Raw genomic sequence first — 14494 nt, 5'->3', positions numbered from 1 at the left:
TGCCATGGCAGAGAGTAGAACTGGATGATCTTTAAGGTCCTTTCCAAAACCAGTCTGTAATTCCATGATTTTCCATGGTTGGACCCCAGTGGAAAAGGGCTGTTTCCTGTTGTCTGTATCCCTAAACCAGAAACATTTGTGTAGACTCTGAAAATTGTCATTAATCCTCATAGTTCAACAGCTTTCAGGCCTTTAGAGAACAAAGGTTTTTGGCATGCAGTCACTTGTGGGAATGGGACAAAATATAACTTCCAGGGAAAAAATTGCTGTTCCTGTTCCAAAAATAACCCTGTTGGTGGGACCACCATCCTCACAGCGTGGCAGGATTTGGCCCCCAGTGTCAGGCAGTGAATATTTGGGGTGAATTCAATGAGATGTTTTACTTGCTCCAACAAGATAAAATCTTCCAATAACCAAGCGATCCCTTTGAAGCCTCGGATGTTACAGCAGCTTAGAAAACCCCTTCATTTCATAATCCACGGTGGAGCTGCTACAGCAGAGAAGGTCTGTGACTGGATGTGTCAGAAATGTCTTGTTTAGGAAGGAATGTGTTGTGTTTGCCCTCTCTCAGATGTGTTCATGACCCAGTTCTCGGCGCTGCAGACGTCGCGCTCGGTGCGGACGCGGCGCTTGGCCGCGGCGGAGGAGAACCTCGAGGTGGCTCGTGCCGCCCGCCTGGCTCAGATCTTCAAGGAGATATGTGACAGCATCATAGCCTACAAAGGTGAAGGTGATTCTCTTTAAAAAATCTCCCGTGGGCATGTTCTCGATCTCTGGAAATGGATTCTCTGAATTGGAAATGCTAGAAAAAGATGGGATGTTAAATAATTCCTATTTTTAAAATTTTCTCCCCGTAGCAATAATCACTTTGCTTTAGCCTCAACCCCCTGCTCGATCACCAGAATCTGCAGATGTTGCTGTTCTTTGAAACTGATTTCTCAAAATTCCAGAAAAAATGAGAAACTGTCATCTTTGTGCTACCTGTACTCCAATTACAACCCCCAACATCTAGAAATGCAGAAGCATTTCAATTCCCCGTGGCTAAGAGAACAGCAAAGCCTTTTTTTAACCCAGATTGAATGTTGTTGGTTGCTTTTCTTTGGAAGCTTCACTCCAGTGGTGTCACTAAGCTCTGTTCCTGTTGCAGATTCCTCCAGGCAGGCGCTGGCAGCTCCTCTCCTGAACCTGCCCCCAAAGAAAAAGTAAGTGCTGCCTTCCCAGAGCTGCTTTCTCTGATGGATTTGCACAGTGGGGATTGCTGGTGAACCTGACATTGTGCCAACATTCCTGTTGTAGAAATGCAGACTATTATGAAAAGATCTCTGACCCCTTGGACCTTGCCACGATTGAGAAGCAGATCCTGACTGGCTACTACAAAACTGTGGAAGCTTTTGATGGGGACATGCTGAAGGTCTTCAGGAATGCAGAGGTGAGGCTCTCTCTGGCCTGAAAGCTTCTGCACTGGCAGCAGGGATGTGCCCTCCTTTAATGCTCTTACAGGAATAAAAGAAGACATTTATTCTGGAGGAAGAGAACTTGTCCTGATCCATTCCTGATGAGGCTTGAATAGCAAATCATGAGCTCTTTGCCTGAGGTCAGAGAGAAGGTCAAGGACACTCATGAATAGTTGACCTAAAGAATCTGTTCCTTTTGGAAGGGGTACCCTGTTTTTCAGTATCAGATGTCATGGAATCACAGAAACATGGAATGGTTTGGGCTGGAAGGGACCTTAAAGCTCCTCCCATTCCACCCCCTGCCATGGCCAGGGACACCTTCCAGTATCCCAGCCTGCTCCAAGCCCTGTTCAGCCTGGCCTGGAACACTTCCAGGGATCCAGGGGCAGCCACAGCTTCTCTGGGTACCTGTGCCAGGGCCTCCCCACCCTCACAGGGAAGAATTTCTTTCATATGTCCGACATAAATTTCCCTTTTTCAGTCTGAACCCATTCCCCCTTGTCCTGTCACTCCAGTTCCTGATGAACAGTCTCACTCCAGCTTCCCTGGAGTCCCTGCAGATCCTGCAAGGGGCTCTGAGCTCTCCCCACAACCTTCTCTTCTCCAGCCTGAACATTCCCAGCCCTCCCAGCCTGGCTCCACAGGGGAGGGACTCCAGTCCCCTCAGCAACTCCTCAGCCTCCTCTGGACTTGCTCCAACAGTTCCATGTCCTTCCTACTTTGGAGGTGGACACAGCACTGCAGGTGGAGTCTCAGGAGAGCAGAGCAGAGGGAGGATCCCTTTCCTTGCTCTGCTGCCCCTGTTCCTTTGGATGCAGCCCAGGACACGAGTGCTTTCAGGGCTGTGAACACACATGGCTGGGGCACGCTGAGTTTTTGGTCACCCATCACCCCAAATCCTCCTCCCAGGGCTGCTCTCAGTTCCTCCCCTGCCCATGTCACATCCATGGGCCTGCTGCCAGAGTCAGGAGGGGGATGGGGAGGTGCACCCCAGTGTAAGAACCAAAATGAGGGATGTGGACTCCAGGTGGCTCTTGAAGATGCTCTTTATTGTATCCAGATAATACAGCAATCTATTTATTATTTAAAATGCTGTTTATTGTATCCAGCTGATGCAGCAATTCACAGGTTGTGGGTGACAAGAGCCCAGCCCACAGCCTGTCAGCCACAGCTGTGGGTTTGTCTGAAGCCAACTCTAGTTCTGGTTACAATGCATTATAGACTTTTAATACCTAACAACCAATCAATACTTTTATTATTACCTATAACCTGTCATAACTACTAACATTACATATTCATGTTACTATTCTCCAATCACAAAAAGTCAGTGTGTTACAGTTTAAGCTAGAAGTTGTTTTTCAGTTTTCTTGCAGTGGAACATTCTGAGATCTTTTTTCTACTCGCAGCATTGGCAATCTTGTTTGCCTGTAGAATCATTTTTCTTGGTAAAAACATCTTCTGTTTGAGGTGGATTTATCCTTTTCTCTGAGCCATAAAAATCCCTTCCAGCTCACACACCCTTTGCCTTCTTAGTTATTCATTAAGACTGGCTCAGCAATTCTTCTGTATCAAAACTTGTTTTCATTTCTATTCCTTCTTCAGATCCTATGTTCAAAAATCTTTCTGTTATACAATATATCTATGAGACCTTCCATCCAACACCCTGGGTTTGGGGCTGCAGCTCCAAAGGCATGGAGCTAAATGTGTGTCTTGGTTTGAAAGACAGGTGTCTGCCAAGAAAGGCAGGAGCTTCTTTTTTCAAAATGGAGATTGTAAAACCCCTCCCTCTAAATTATTATAATTTTGAAATTAAGGGGCTCTCAGGCGAAGATATGGGAATAGGAATAACAGTTCTTTACTAGGAAAATTAAAGCAGAAATCCAGTATTGCAGAGAACAAACCCAAAACACTGCCAGAGTCAGAACCCAAGCTGCCCCTGTCAGTCAGGGCTTGGTGCAGTCCCATTCCATGGTGGCTGCATCCTCCTGCAGTGACAGATGTGGTTCTGCTGGAGCAGGGCTCCTGCACAAGGTGCAGTTTTCCTCCAAAGCTCCAGGGATGATGTGGAAAGGTTTGGGTTTCCTCTGGGATCCAGTGGGAAAAGGCTGCTCTGCTGTTCCAAATCTCCCCTTTGATCTGGGTAGGAAATGCTTGGCTCCTCCCCTGGGTGGAGCATCTCCCAGTGGGATGATGGAATTTTATCAGCCCTGCCCTGGGACTGCATGGCCCATGAACAGGAGATATCACCTGTTAATGGGCCATGTTTTAAAAACCAGGTGGGGCAGTGTTTGTTTTTTATCTTTTCCAAACCCATCCTCCCTCCAGGAGATTCCCCTGTTCATGGCCATGGAATCCCAGTGCATGGCTGATAAAATTCCATCATGGAGGGAGGATGGGTTTGGAAAAGATAAAGAACCCTGCCCCAGCTGGTTTAACACCTGGCCCATGAACAGGAGAGATCTCCCCCAGAGATCAGGATCACTGCCCCAGCTGCTTTAACAGCCGGTGACAGAATCCAGACTTGTGGGCACATCCCGTATTTCAACCTAAGACAACAAGAACATGGGAACAAATCTCCTTTTTTTGAAACCATTTTCACAGAAATACTACGGGCGGAAGTCCCCGACGGGGCGGGACGTGTGCCGGCTGCGCAAGGCTTATTACAACGCCCGGCACGAGGCGTCGGCACAGATCGACGAGATCGTGGGGGAGACGGCGAGCGAGGCCGACAGCAGCGAGACCTCGGTGTGTGACAAGGACAACGGGCACGAGAAGGACGAGGACGTCATCCGCTGCATCTGCGGCCTCTACAAGGACGAGGGGCTCATGATCCAGTGTGAAAAGTGCATGGTGAGGGCCCCCGAAGGGGAGCCTGCTCTCTCCTGCTCCTCTCCACAGCAAGTGGAGCTTTTCACCACAGCTTCCCACGTGCTTGGTGGCATTAATGAACTCTTTGGGTTTTTTTATTGCCTCTCTACAAGAGGAGAGATTCTCTTTTAATTTAATTAACTCTTCGAGCCTTTCGTTGTCTCTCCACAAGAGGAGAGATTCTCTTTTCACAGAGAAAACGCAACTTGCCTTGAGCAGAGTAGCTGAAACTGCCCCAGCTCCTGCCCTCGGGAATGAGAAATTAATTTTAAAATTTTGGGCTTTTACTGTTGTGTAGAGATCTTGTCTGTCTGCTGACGTGGTGTGAAATAGTTCACAGAAAACCTCGAATTTCCTGTGTGAAGCTTATTTTCTTGCTTTCCTTAATATTTGTTGAGAAAACGCAGTTGGCAATTAGAAGGTGTGCCAGGATTTTGTGACTGGGCTGTGCCTGTTTTTCCAGGTGTGGCAGCACTGTGACTGCATGGGTGTGAATTCAGACGTTGAACACTACCTGTGTGAGCAGTGTGAACCTCGAGCTGTGAACAGGGTAAAACAAGACTCCTTTCTATTACTTTTATAAACTCAGCATCCCCTATGGTTTTGGGGGTTTTTTTGTATTTATATTTAGAATTTGTATCTTTTGGGATCGGTGAAGCTTCCCTGATTTAGTTTCAGTTCCATGAGGGGTCAGTTTTCCTCTGAAAAGTGTGACAGCCTAATTTTGGACTGATCATGGTGGGCAGCTCAGGATTTTCTTTTTTTTTTTTTTTTTTTTTTTTTTTCTTTCCCTGCAGGAGGTTCCCATGATCCCTCGGCCCCACTATGCCCAGCCTGGCTGTGTTTATTACATCTGCCTGCTGAGGGATGATCTGCTGCTCCGCCAAGGTACGTGCTGCCTCTGGGCCTGCTGGCCTTTCCAGCAGCATGCAGGGATCTCTGTCCAAAATATTTCCCTCTTTCACAAGTGGAAACTGCTCTCTCTGTGGTGCTGGGAGTGATACACAGAGTTCTCACAGGCTGTTGATGAAGAAATGTTAATTAGCACAGCCAGGGCTGTCGTGGCCAGAGGAGGATGATGCTGAGCCAACTGCTGGTAGTTAACATTTAGAACTAAAGGCCAAGAAGGATGTTAGACCTCCAGTATTTCAGTGCAGAATTAAAACATCCAGCTCATTGCTTATATGTTTTAAAGCTTATCTCTTCTGGGCTGTACTCTGAATTCCTGAATCTCTCCAAGGCAGCTGCCACAACCACACAATTCAGCTCACTGATTATTTTTTTAATTTTATCCTAGAGATACACACAAGGTTGGAAAGAACCCTTTATCATTGTTAGGAAACTGCTCTTGAATGAGTGAAACCAGTTGATAAGTTTGCTAGAGGGGAAGGGGAGAGCCTTCAGGAAGATGGGGAATTTAAAAAAGGTCAATGAACAGCATATTTTTTTATCCCATTTGAAAGATTCTGGAATTTATATTCAGTCCTCCTTGTTGGATGTTGCTCTGCATTTTCTGTTCTGCCAGAGTTCAGCCTTTGGGTTTCTCATGTCTTTTTTTGCTGGAGAGTAACTCACTTGCAGGGCTGTATCAGAACTTGCTTTTACATTCTCTGTTGAAATGGATGATGTTTTATCTGGCATCTTCCAGGTGTTCAGAGCATTAAGATCATTTCTGTCACAGTGTGTTCAATTTTACTTGTGTGCCTCTGGTCTGATCTTGATGACCTTAATTAGAGAAATGCCCTTTAAAGACAGAAACGTCCTCTGTGGCTGAGCTCCATGTGCCAGCAGCAGGGCACAAAGGAGACCAAACTGCAGCTGCTGGGCACCAAATGCCTCTGCAGGCACACGAGCAGATGAAGCAAATTCCACCACAAGATGCTGGAGCAGAACATGCAGCTCCAGCAGGGAAAGGAGAAATCCATGGGCTTGTTGCTGCTCTTGAGTTTTGCACCCAGAGTCTTCAGGCAGGACCTTTACTGTGCTGTGAGTGTATCAGGCAGCTTGGAGAGTGGGACAAGCAGCTGTTTACTCCCTCTGGTGTCTAAAAGGCTTCCTAATTCCACATTTTAAAGGCAACAGCCCTTCAGTGTGTGTGTGGGTTTGCATTTTCCTGGGAAGAGGCTGATGTTGCCACAAAAGCCTGGAAGTGCATTGAGCCCAGGAGAAGCTGCACCCTGCATCGAGCTTGAGAGCTGATGTTTTGGAGGAACAAGACTGAAAATGAGCTGTGTGAGTGGTCACACTGCTGTGAACAAATCCCTCACGTTCAGAGGGGTCTCAGGGAGAGTCCTTCAGTCAATGGTTGCAGAACTTGTTTCTTAATTTCTTGGCAATTCTGCTGGAAGTTGTTGAGTATTAACAAAAAAGCTTCCTCTGCAAAAACTCCCTAATACTTAAACCCAGGAGATGATGCAAATAAAACAGATCTGATCCATCACATCCTTTGGAGTGAACATGGAGTTGTACCTTGGATAGGAATTGATAAACAGAGGTCAGAATGGATCCTGGAAAACTCACACAGCCAGAAATTGTAACACATCATCATCCCTGATGCACCAGCAACAGCTGCTGTGGTTATTTCCTTGGAAACTTCCATTTTGAGGCAGAGGGGCATCTGGAACATCTGTATAAACTGAAACTGAAATCAGCTTTCCTGATCTTTAGAGCAAGAGAGCATCTGTCTACATCTCCTTATTAATGCTCCTTTTTCAGTCAGGCACAATAATACCGGGGTTGCTTTCTTCTCATGGGAGAGGTGGGGAAGAAGAGTTGAAAAAAGCTCATTTAAAATTAGGTGGTTTAAAATGGAATGATTTTATTTAAATTCTGCTTGGGACCAGTAGCTCCTCTCAATATGTTCCTTGTTTTCTAAGTCTTTTAAGGAACCCACCTCCCCAATTTCTTTAAAAGTTACCATTAAAGTTGTAAAGGGAAGCTGTTGATATCCCAATTTTAGCTCAGGTGGGAAGAAGACACCCAGCTGTGTGGTGTGGTCAAAATGCTGGAGGGAAGGGGTGGATCCAGAGGGACCTGGACAGGCTGGAGAGGTGGGAAAGCCAAGTGCAAGGTCCTGCACCTGGGTCAGGGCAATGGCTGAGAGCAGCTCTGGGAGGAGGATTTGGGGTGATGGGTGACCAAAAACTCAGCGTGCCCCAGCCATGTGTGTTCACAGCCCTGAAAGCACTCGTGTCCTGGGCTGCATCCAAAGGAACAGGGGCAGCAGAGCAAGGAAAGGGATCCTCCCTCTGCTCTGCTCTCCTGAGACTCCACCTGCAGTGCTGTGTCCACTTCCAAAGTAGGAAGGACATGGAACTGTTGGAGCAAGTCTAGAGGAAGCCATGAAGTTGCTGAGGGGACTGGAGCCCCTCCCCTGTGGAGCCAGGCTGGGAGGGCTGGGAATGTTCAGGCTGGAGAAGAGAAGGTTGTGGAGAGAGCTCAGAGCCCCTTGCAGGATCTGGAGAAGAGACTGTTCATCAGGACTGGAGTGACAGGACAAGGGGGAAATGGCTTCAAACTGACAAAGTTTAGGTTGGCTATATGGGAGCAATTTCTGCCTTTGAGAATTCCTTAGGAGCATCTTTTAATCTTAAACAAGTTTGATAAATGAGATTATATTAATGAAAATAGAATTACTTGTGCTTCACTTTAATCCTGAACATGGTTATAGCAAAACTGGGGTGTTGATGACCCTGGGGCCACGTTGACCTCAGTGGATCCCTGGCATCTTTTCCCAAAGCTGTGAAACCTTCTAATTAATAACAGCAATATCAGGCAAGCAGCCAAAACTACACATATGCAAAAACAGGGGAAAAATAAGGAAAAATAACCTCAGGAGTCATTGTTATTTAATGGAAACATGAGAAAAATGTTCTACCCGAGTCAAAAAGGCCAAGGGAGTTTTAGAAATCGTTGTGCACAAAATAGCAGAGTGATTGTGCCTGTCTGTAACCTCCTGGGCTGTCTGTCCCCTGCCTGCCCTGTGCTGCTCTGACATCCCATTGCACAGAGCATCTCACTACCTGGAAAAACAAGGATAACAAGGATAATCCCATCTGCATCATCTTTTCTGTGGACAGAGTCTGCCCAGGTGATTTGGAGGGTGAATGATGAAGGTCTGTGAAATGTGGCTCAGGATGGTGCAATGATGCAGAAATCAGGGAGCAAACAGAAATTAGCTGGCAACAGTTAAACTCTAGGAAGATTTTTTTACAAAAGCATAACTAGACTGTGCAAGCTTTGCCCCAGGATAGTGGAGAGGTCAGAGTATAAATGCTTCCAAAAAAGATTAGACAAATTCTTGGAGGAAGGATTAATCCCCAGAGCTCTAGCCTTTGGCTCTGAAAATCCATAAACAGCAGAAAGGCAGCTGGGCAGGGACAGCACAGGGAGGCTTTTCCTTGGCTTGCCTGTTCCTGTGCTTTCTCCTCCTGAGCAGCTGCTGCTGCCCATTTCTCCAGCCAGAACATTCTGCTGTGTGACCTCTGGTCCTACCCAGGGGAGCTTTCATGGCTTGGGAGCTCCCAGGTTTTGGTCATTTCGAGGTAAATAACAGAAGAGGTGGAATCTCTTCCCAGCCCTGGAAGTGCTTAAGGCCAGGTGGGATGGAGCTCTGAGCAGTTTGGTGTAGTGGAAGATATCCCTGCCCATGGATGATGGGTCTGGATGGTCTTAAAGATCCTTTCCTACTCAGGTCATTTTGGGATTTCACAGGTCAGAGCAGAGAAATTAAGGAGTAGATTCACTTATGAGAAAAAAAATAATAAATTAAAGTTTAGGGGTTGCCCTTGGGAAATACTTCTTGATTGCCAACAGAGCCAGTTTTTTCAGTCTTTTCTGCATTTTCTTTACCTTTCCTGAGCTCTAGATCTCATTGGAATTCTGCTGGAATACCCAAAGGCTTGGGGCTTCTTGGGAACAGGATTTATTTTCTTTATAGTAATCTTCTCTCTAAGTATCTTCTCTCTCAGAGATTTATTCTTTACACATTGCAGCCATCACTAATTCCTACAGCTTTTCCTAATCATGACTCACATGTTTACATATCCTGTGATCTGTCATGGCTGTGATTCCTTACAGATTGGTGTTTTCACTCTGGCCATGAGAAATTACGGGTAGTTTTTCTATAAAGCTGCTGTGAAAAACATCTGAGTGTTCTGGGCAGGTCGCTCCTTACAACCCAGCATTGGGTGCCTCTGGTGTTGGTTTGAATGATCATTTGCTCTGCTTCTGGTGTGCTGGGCTCAGGCCAGGCTCTTCACAGGTGTGTCCTTTGTGCCCCTGCACAGGTGACTGTGTGTACCTGATGAGAGACAGCCGCAGGACCCCCGACGGGCACCCGGTGCGTCAGTCGTACCGGCTGCTGTCCCACATCAACCGCGACAAGCTCGACATCTTCCGCATCGAGAAACTCTGGAAAAACGACAAGTATGTGCCAGACAGCCCTGAAATCTGAGAGATCCCATTGGCCTGCCTGGCAGAGAACAGGGATTTCATGGAGGTCTCGTCTTAAGAATGCAGGAATGAGCAAGCTGCAGGTGCAGAAATTGGGGAATTCACAGTTGGAGCTTGTGCTCCTGTAATGGTTTGAAAGTAAAACCAATGAGAGACTCCAAGTCAGAAATACAGTTTAATAGGAAGAAAAATAAAATAAAATACTTGCAGTAGTACAAAATACAACCACTGACAGAGTCAGAACACAACCTGACACCCCGCTAGTTAGGGTGGTGGTAGCAGTCCAGATGAAGTTTTCTTGTTGAAGTAGTGATCCTATAGAAAGATCTGGAAGCTCTTGTCCTCTGGAATCCAGTGGGAAAAGGCTGGTCTGCTGTTCCAAATCTCAGTTTTTATCTAGGTAGGAAATGTTTGGATCCTCCCCCTGGGTGGAGCCTCTCCCAGTGGGATGATGGAATTTTATCAGCCCTGCCCTGGGACTCCATGGCCCATGAACAGGAGAGATCTCCTGGAGGGAGGATGGGTTTGCAAAAGATAAAGAACACTGCCCCAGCTGGTTTAACACCTGGCCCATGAACAGGAGAGATCTCCCCCAGAGATCAGGATCACTGCCCCAGCTGCTTTAACAGCTGGTGACAGAATCCAGACTTGTGGGCACATCTTTACATTGTAACCTGGGACAGCTCCAGGGCTGCACAGTGGAAGCATGGGAGGTTGGAGATTTAAGCAAAGGATCAGAGATAGAAATGGATGGATTTGCTCAGTGTTGGAACAGGCTGTGGCTGCAGTGACAGCTGTGAGGCTGTGCTGTGCCCATGGAAACCACGCTGGCAGTGTTTGCCCTCCTGCAGGCAGGAAGGGGAATATGGAGCACTGGTGTGACTCTGCTGTTCATCACAGCCAAGAGAGGGAACTCAGAAGGAAGCAGGGGGCATGGAGTGAGCTGTGCCATGGCTGATTTGTGTTCTTGTCCCCTCTGCACCCTCAGAGAGGAGCGCTTTGCCTTTGGCCACCACTATTTCCGTCCACACGAAACGCATCATTCCCCGTCTCGCAAGTTCTACCACAACGAGCTCTTCCGGGTGCCCCTGTACGAAATCATCCCCTTGGAGGCCGTGGTGGGGACGTGCTGTGTGCTAGACCTGTACACCTACTGCAAAGGTGAGAGTTGAACACATTCCTGAGCATTTGGGCAGTGGGCTGAAAGCTCAGCACTACCCAGCCACTCGCTCCCCCTGGGATGGGGAGGGAACTGAAAAAAGTTAAAACGCAGAGGTTGGGATGAAAACAGTTTCATGGTTGAAATAAATTAAAATATTGTCATAATAGTGATAGCAGTAGTTGTAATAATGGAAAGGGAGGTTATAGAAAGAGAGAGAGGTGTCCAGTATCTGTGGGGGCTGGAAGGAAGGTGGAGATGGGCTCTTAATCTTGAACTGGTTTGACAGGATAAGGGAAATTTAGGTTGGATACACAGAGAAAATCTTTCCCTGTGAGGATGGGGAGGCCCTGGCACAGGTTGCACAGAGAAGCTGTGGCTGCCCCTGGGTCCCTGGAAGTGTCCAGGGCTGGGCTGGGAGCAACATGGGGTAATGGAAGGTGTCCCTGCCCATGGCAGTGAGTGAGCTTTAAGATTCTTTCCAGCCCAAACCACTCCAGGATTGTGTGAATAAAGCCCTGGAAGCACAAGTGATGCCCAGTGCAGTCAGTGCCCACCCAGTGCCCAGCCCATCCCCAGCACTGCTCGGGGGCTCCCAGCCACCCCCCTGGGCAGGACACTGTGCTGTGGAATATCCTCTGGCCCTGCTGGCACAGCTGGGAGAGCTCTGGGCTGAGGGTGAGCTCTGCTGGGCACCAACTAAACATTGGGGTGTGACCACCATCATCCTCACCTTGACCCAGGACAGCTGAACCAGCCTCTGGGACAATTCACTCTGTTCTGGAAGCAAGGACATGCACTGGAGTAGTTCCTGCTGTCCAGAGGCCGTGGGGGATGTTTGTGTGTTTCAGAGCTTTATCCTGGGCAGGGATTTCTGTTTGAAGAGGGACAGCAGTGGGCAGGGAAGAGAAAATGGTGTCAGTTGATAATTGTGTCTGTGAAAGTTCGAGAAGTGTTTAATTAGAGGATGCAGGTTCTCCCCTCAGAGTGGCCCAGCAGCGTGTCCTGCTGGGGTTCTGAATGAGACAGCAAACAGGGACCCTGTGACAGCCCCTGCTGTGATAAAGCACATTTCCCCCTCAGTCCATGACTGTTTTTAACTTGTTTTGATGCCAGGGAGGCCGAAGGGTGTGAAGGAGCAGGATGTTTACATCTGTGATTACCGCCTGGATAAATCTGCTCACCTGTTCTACAAGATCCACCGGAACCGCTACCCCGTGTGCACCAAGCCCTACGCCTTCGACCACTTCCCCAAGAAACTCACCCCCAAGAGGGATTTCTCAGTGAGTGGGTTTGCTCTCAGCTTCCTTCCCTGTTTTTAGGAGACTGGATGGAGTTCTGGAAAGCCCCTGATTGTTGATGAATGAAGCTCAGTCAGCCAGAGGGAGCTGATCCTTTCGGTGGGGGTGAGGCTCTGCTCCCAAGGAACAAGGGACAGGACAAGAGGGAAAGGCCTCAGGCTGTGCCAAGGGAGGCTCAGGCTGCACATTCAGGAGGAATTTCCTCATGGGGAGGGTGCTCAGGCCTTGGCAGGGGCTGCCCAGGGAGGTTTGGAGTGCCCATCCCAAGGGAAGGGCTGGAGGTGGCACTCAGTGCCCTGTGCTGGGGACAAGGTGGGGATCAGGCACAGCTTGGATTGGATGGGGTGGGAGGGCTTTTCCAACCTCAGTCATTCCATGATTCTGTGAGTATGCACAGCCTGGGGGAAAAGCTGGCTGGGTGTAAAAGAACCTGGTGTTGAGAGGCAAAGAGGTGCTCGAGGGACAGTGCTGGTGAGTTCAGAGAGGGTCTCAGGGCAGCAGAGGTGGCAGATCTGGAAACCTTCTGCAAGTGAGCTCTGCTCTTCCTGGAGAGGTTTTTGTAGTTGCCTTGGAGAAGATTTCAGACTTGTGCTGTGCAGAAGGCAAAGATAATTTTTATCATGATGGTCTGTGGCTTGAAATTTATTTAGAAGAGGTGAAGAATCAGACAAGTCTGGCTCTAATTTATCTTACTACATGATTGTGCCTCCTCCTGTGAAGTCTCCTTGAGGTACACCAGCATCTTCAGAGTATCCTGCATTGGCACTTTCAGAGTGCCAATTTTTTGACAGACCAGCACTTCCTTCCACTATGAGTTTGATTTGGTATTGATCATAATCTTTATTGTTATTGCAGCCTCATTATGTGCCAGACAACTACAAGAGAAACGGAGGCAGGTGAGTCTCCCCTCCCAGATAGTTGAGAAGAGATGAATTAATTCTGTTTGTTTGTTGTGTCCACTCTCCTTCCCCCTTTCTCCTGGATGCTATGGAAATAAGAAGTTTAAATTATTTAAAGCTCTCTAAGCTTTCAGAGAGATAAAAGGGAACAAGTGAGGAGGGATAGGCAGCCTTAATAATGTACATCAGGAAAAGAAAGGAGCCATTTGAATGTCAGAAAAAAGCAGCTGAGTGAGGAGATGCCCAAAACAGGAGGCTCCAGCCTTCCCAGATGGAGGAACCCAGGTCCTGGACCTGCTGCCCATACCTGTGGGACAGTCAGAGCCCAGATCTGGTAGAGGCTGCAAGAACATCCCACTGAGGGCTGGGCCAAACTGCTCTTGGAGGTAAAATCTTTTGCAACTGAAAATAAGAAGCCGTTTGTTTTTCAAAGCTGCGTTTGGTGCGGTGCAGATAAAGTTACAGCATTGGTGGGTGTGAGTGCAGGGATGGAGGGAAAAAATGGAGCTGCAGAGAGCCCCTGCCCATGGATGAGTCCTGGACTCGCTGGGAATTGTCCTTTCAGGTGAGTGTCTGAAAAAGCTGCAGTTTTAACCCCCTGTTCTCCTGCAAGGTCATCCTGGAAATCCGATCGCTCCAAACCGCAGATCAAGGACTTAAACCAAGAGGAAGATTCGCTGCCCCTCATGGAGGAGGTGCTGGGGGCCCCTGAGCAGGCTCCAGGGGAGCTGCCCAGCCCCGAGGAGCCTGACAAGGAGCCAGTGCCCAGTGAGAACTGCGAGGCAGACAAGAAGGGGGACGAGAACCCCTCGGACACGAGGCCGCTCTGCAGCCCCGAGGAGCGGCGGCACCTCCAGAGGGAGAGGCTGAACCAGATCCTGCTCAACCTCCTCGAGAAAATCCCAGGGAAAAACGGTGAGAGTTCAGCCCCTGCCTGCACAGCCCCATGTCTCCTGCAGGTCTGAGGACACTTTGCTGAGCTGTGTTGATAAAATTCATGTTTTTATCTGAATTTCTTGCTAGTGGGCATTAGGAAAGTCAGTTTTCTTTGCAGCCACCTTTTGCTTTGCAACAGGATCCCACTAAATCCAAGTGAAATTTCTTGCAACTTTGACACTGTTTAGCATAATATTTTTAAACAAAAACTTAATATTTTTAAACAAAAACTTTCCATAAATTAATTCCCCCATCATTCCTTGTATCTGCAATGGAGAAACTTAACAGACAGAGGAAAGACTGAAGGGAATTTGGAAAGTCTCTTTTGACCTTTCATGAGTTTTCCATGGGTTCTGAGTACCTGCTGTAGGTGTTGTTTGAGCTGTGGGATAAAGGAGCAGGAGTTCAGTGGTGAAGTGTGTC

General features: G+C 48.0%; 1 protein-coding gene across 2 annotated transcripts in view; it reads left to right on the top strand.

The window, feature by feature from the left end:
• Positions 1–14494, top strand: part of ASH1L (ASH1 like histone lysine methyltransferase) — a 70756-nt gene that overhangs the window by 53749 nt on the left and 2513 nt on the right. Inside the window, exons 17-27 of one of the 2 annotated variants that reach the window (XM_014889337.2) lie at positions 572–724; positions 1148–1202; positions 1297–1429; positions 4056–4304; positions 4786–4872; positions 5120–5210; positions 9611–9749; positions 10765–10937; positions 12052–12218; positions 13092–13132; positions 13749–14050. In XM_014889337.2, the coding sequence (XP_014744823.2) occupies positions 572–724; positions 1148–1202; positions 1297–1429; positions 4056–4304; positions 4786–4872; positions 5120–5210; positions 9611–9749; positions 10765–10937; positions 12052–12218; positions 13092–13132; positions 13749–14050 (1590 nt within the window). Of the gene's footprint in view, positions 1–571; positions 731–1147; positions 1203–1296; positions 1430–4055; positions 4305–4785; positions 4873–5119; positions 5211–9610; positions 9750–10764; positions 10938–12051; positions 12219–13091; positions 13133–13748; positions 14051–14494 lie in introns of both variants that reach the window. The other variant, XM_014889335.2, reaches the window with a different exon arrangement.

This window comes from Sturnus vulgaris, chromosome 31 (assembly GCF_052056855.1).
Source record: "Sturnus vulgaris isolate bStuVul1 chromosome 31, bStuVul1.hap1, whole genome shotgun sequence".
In the NCBI taxonomy this organism is placed as follows: domain Eukaryota; kingdom Metazoa; phylum Chordata; class Aves; order Passeriformes; family Sturnidae; genus Sturnus; species Sturnus vulgaris.
The sequence above is the reverse complement of the archived record's forward strand: the minus strand, read 5'-3'. Positions and strand labels throughout refer to the sequence as shown.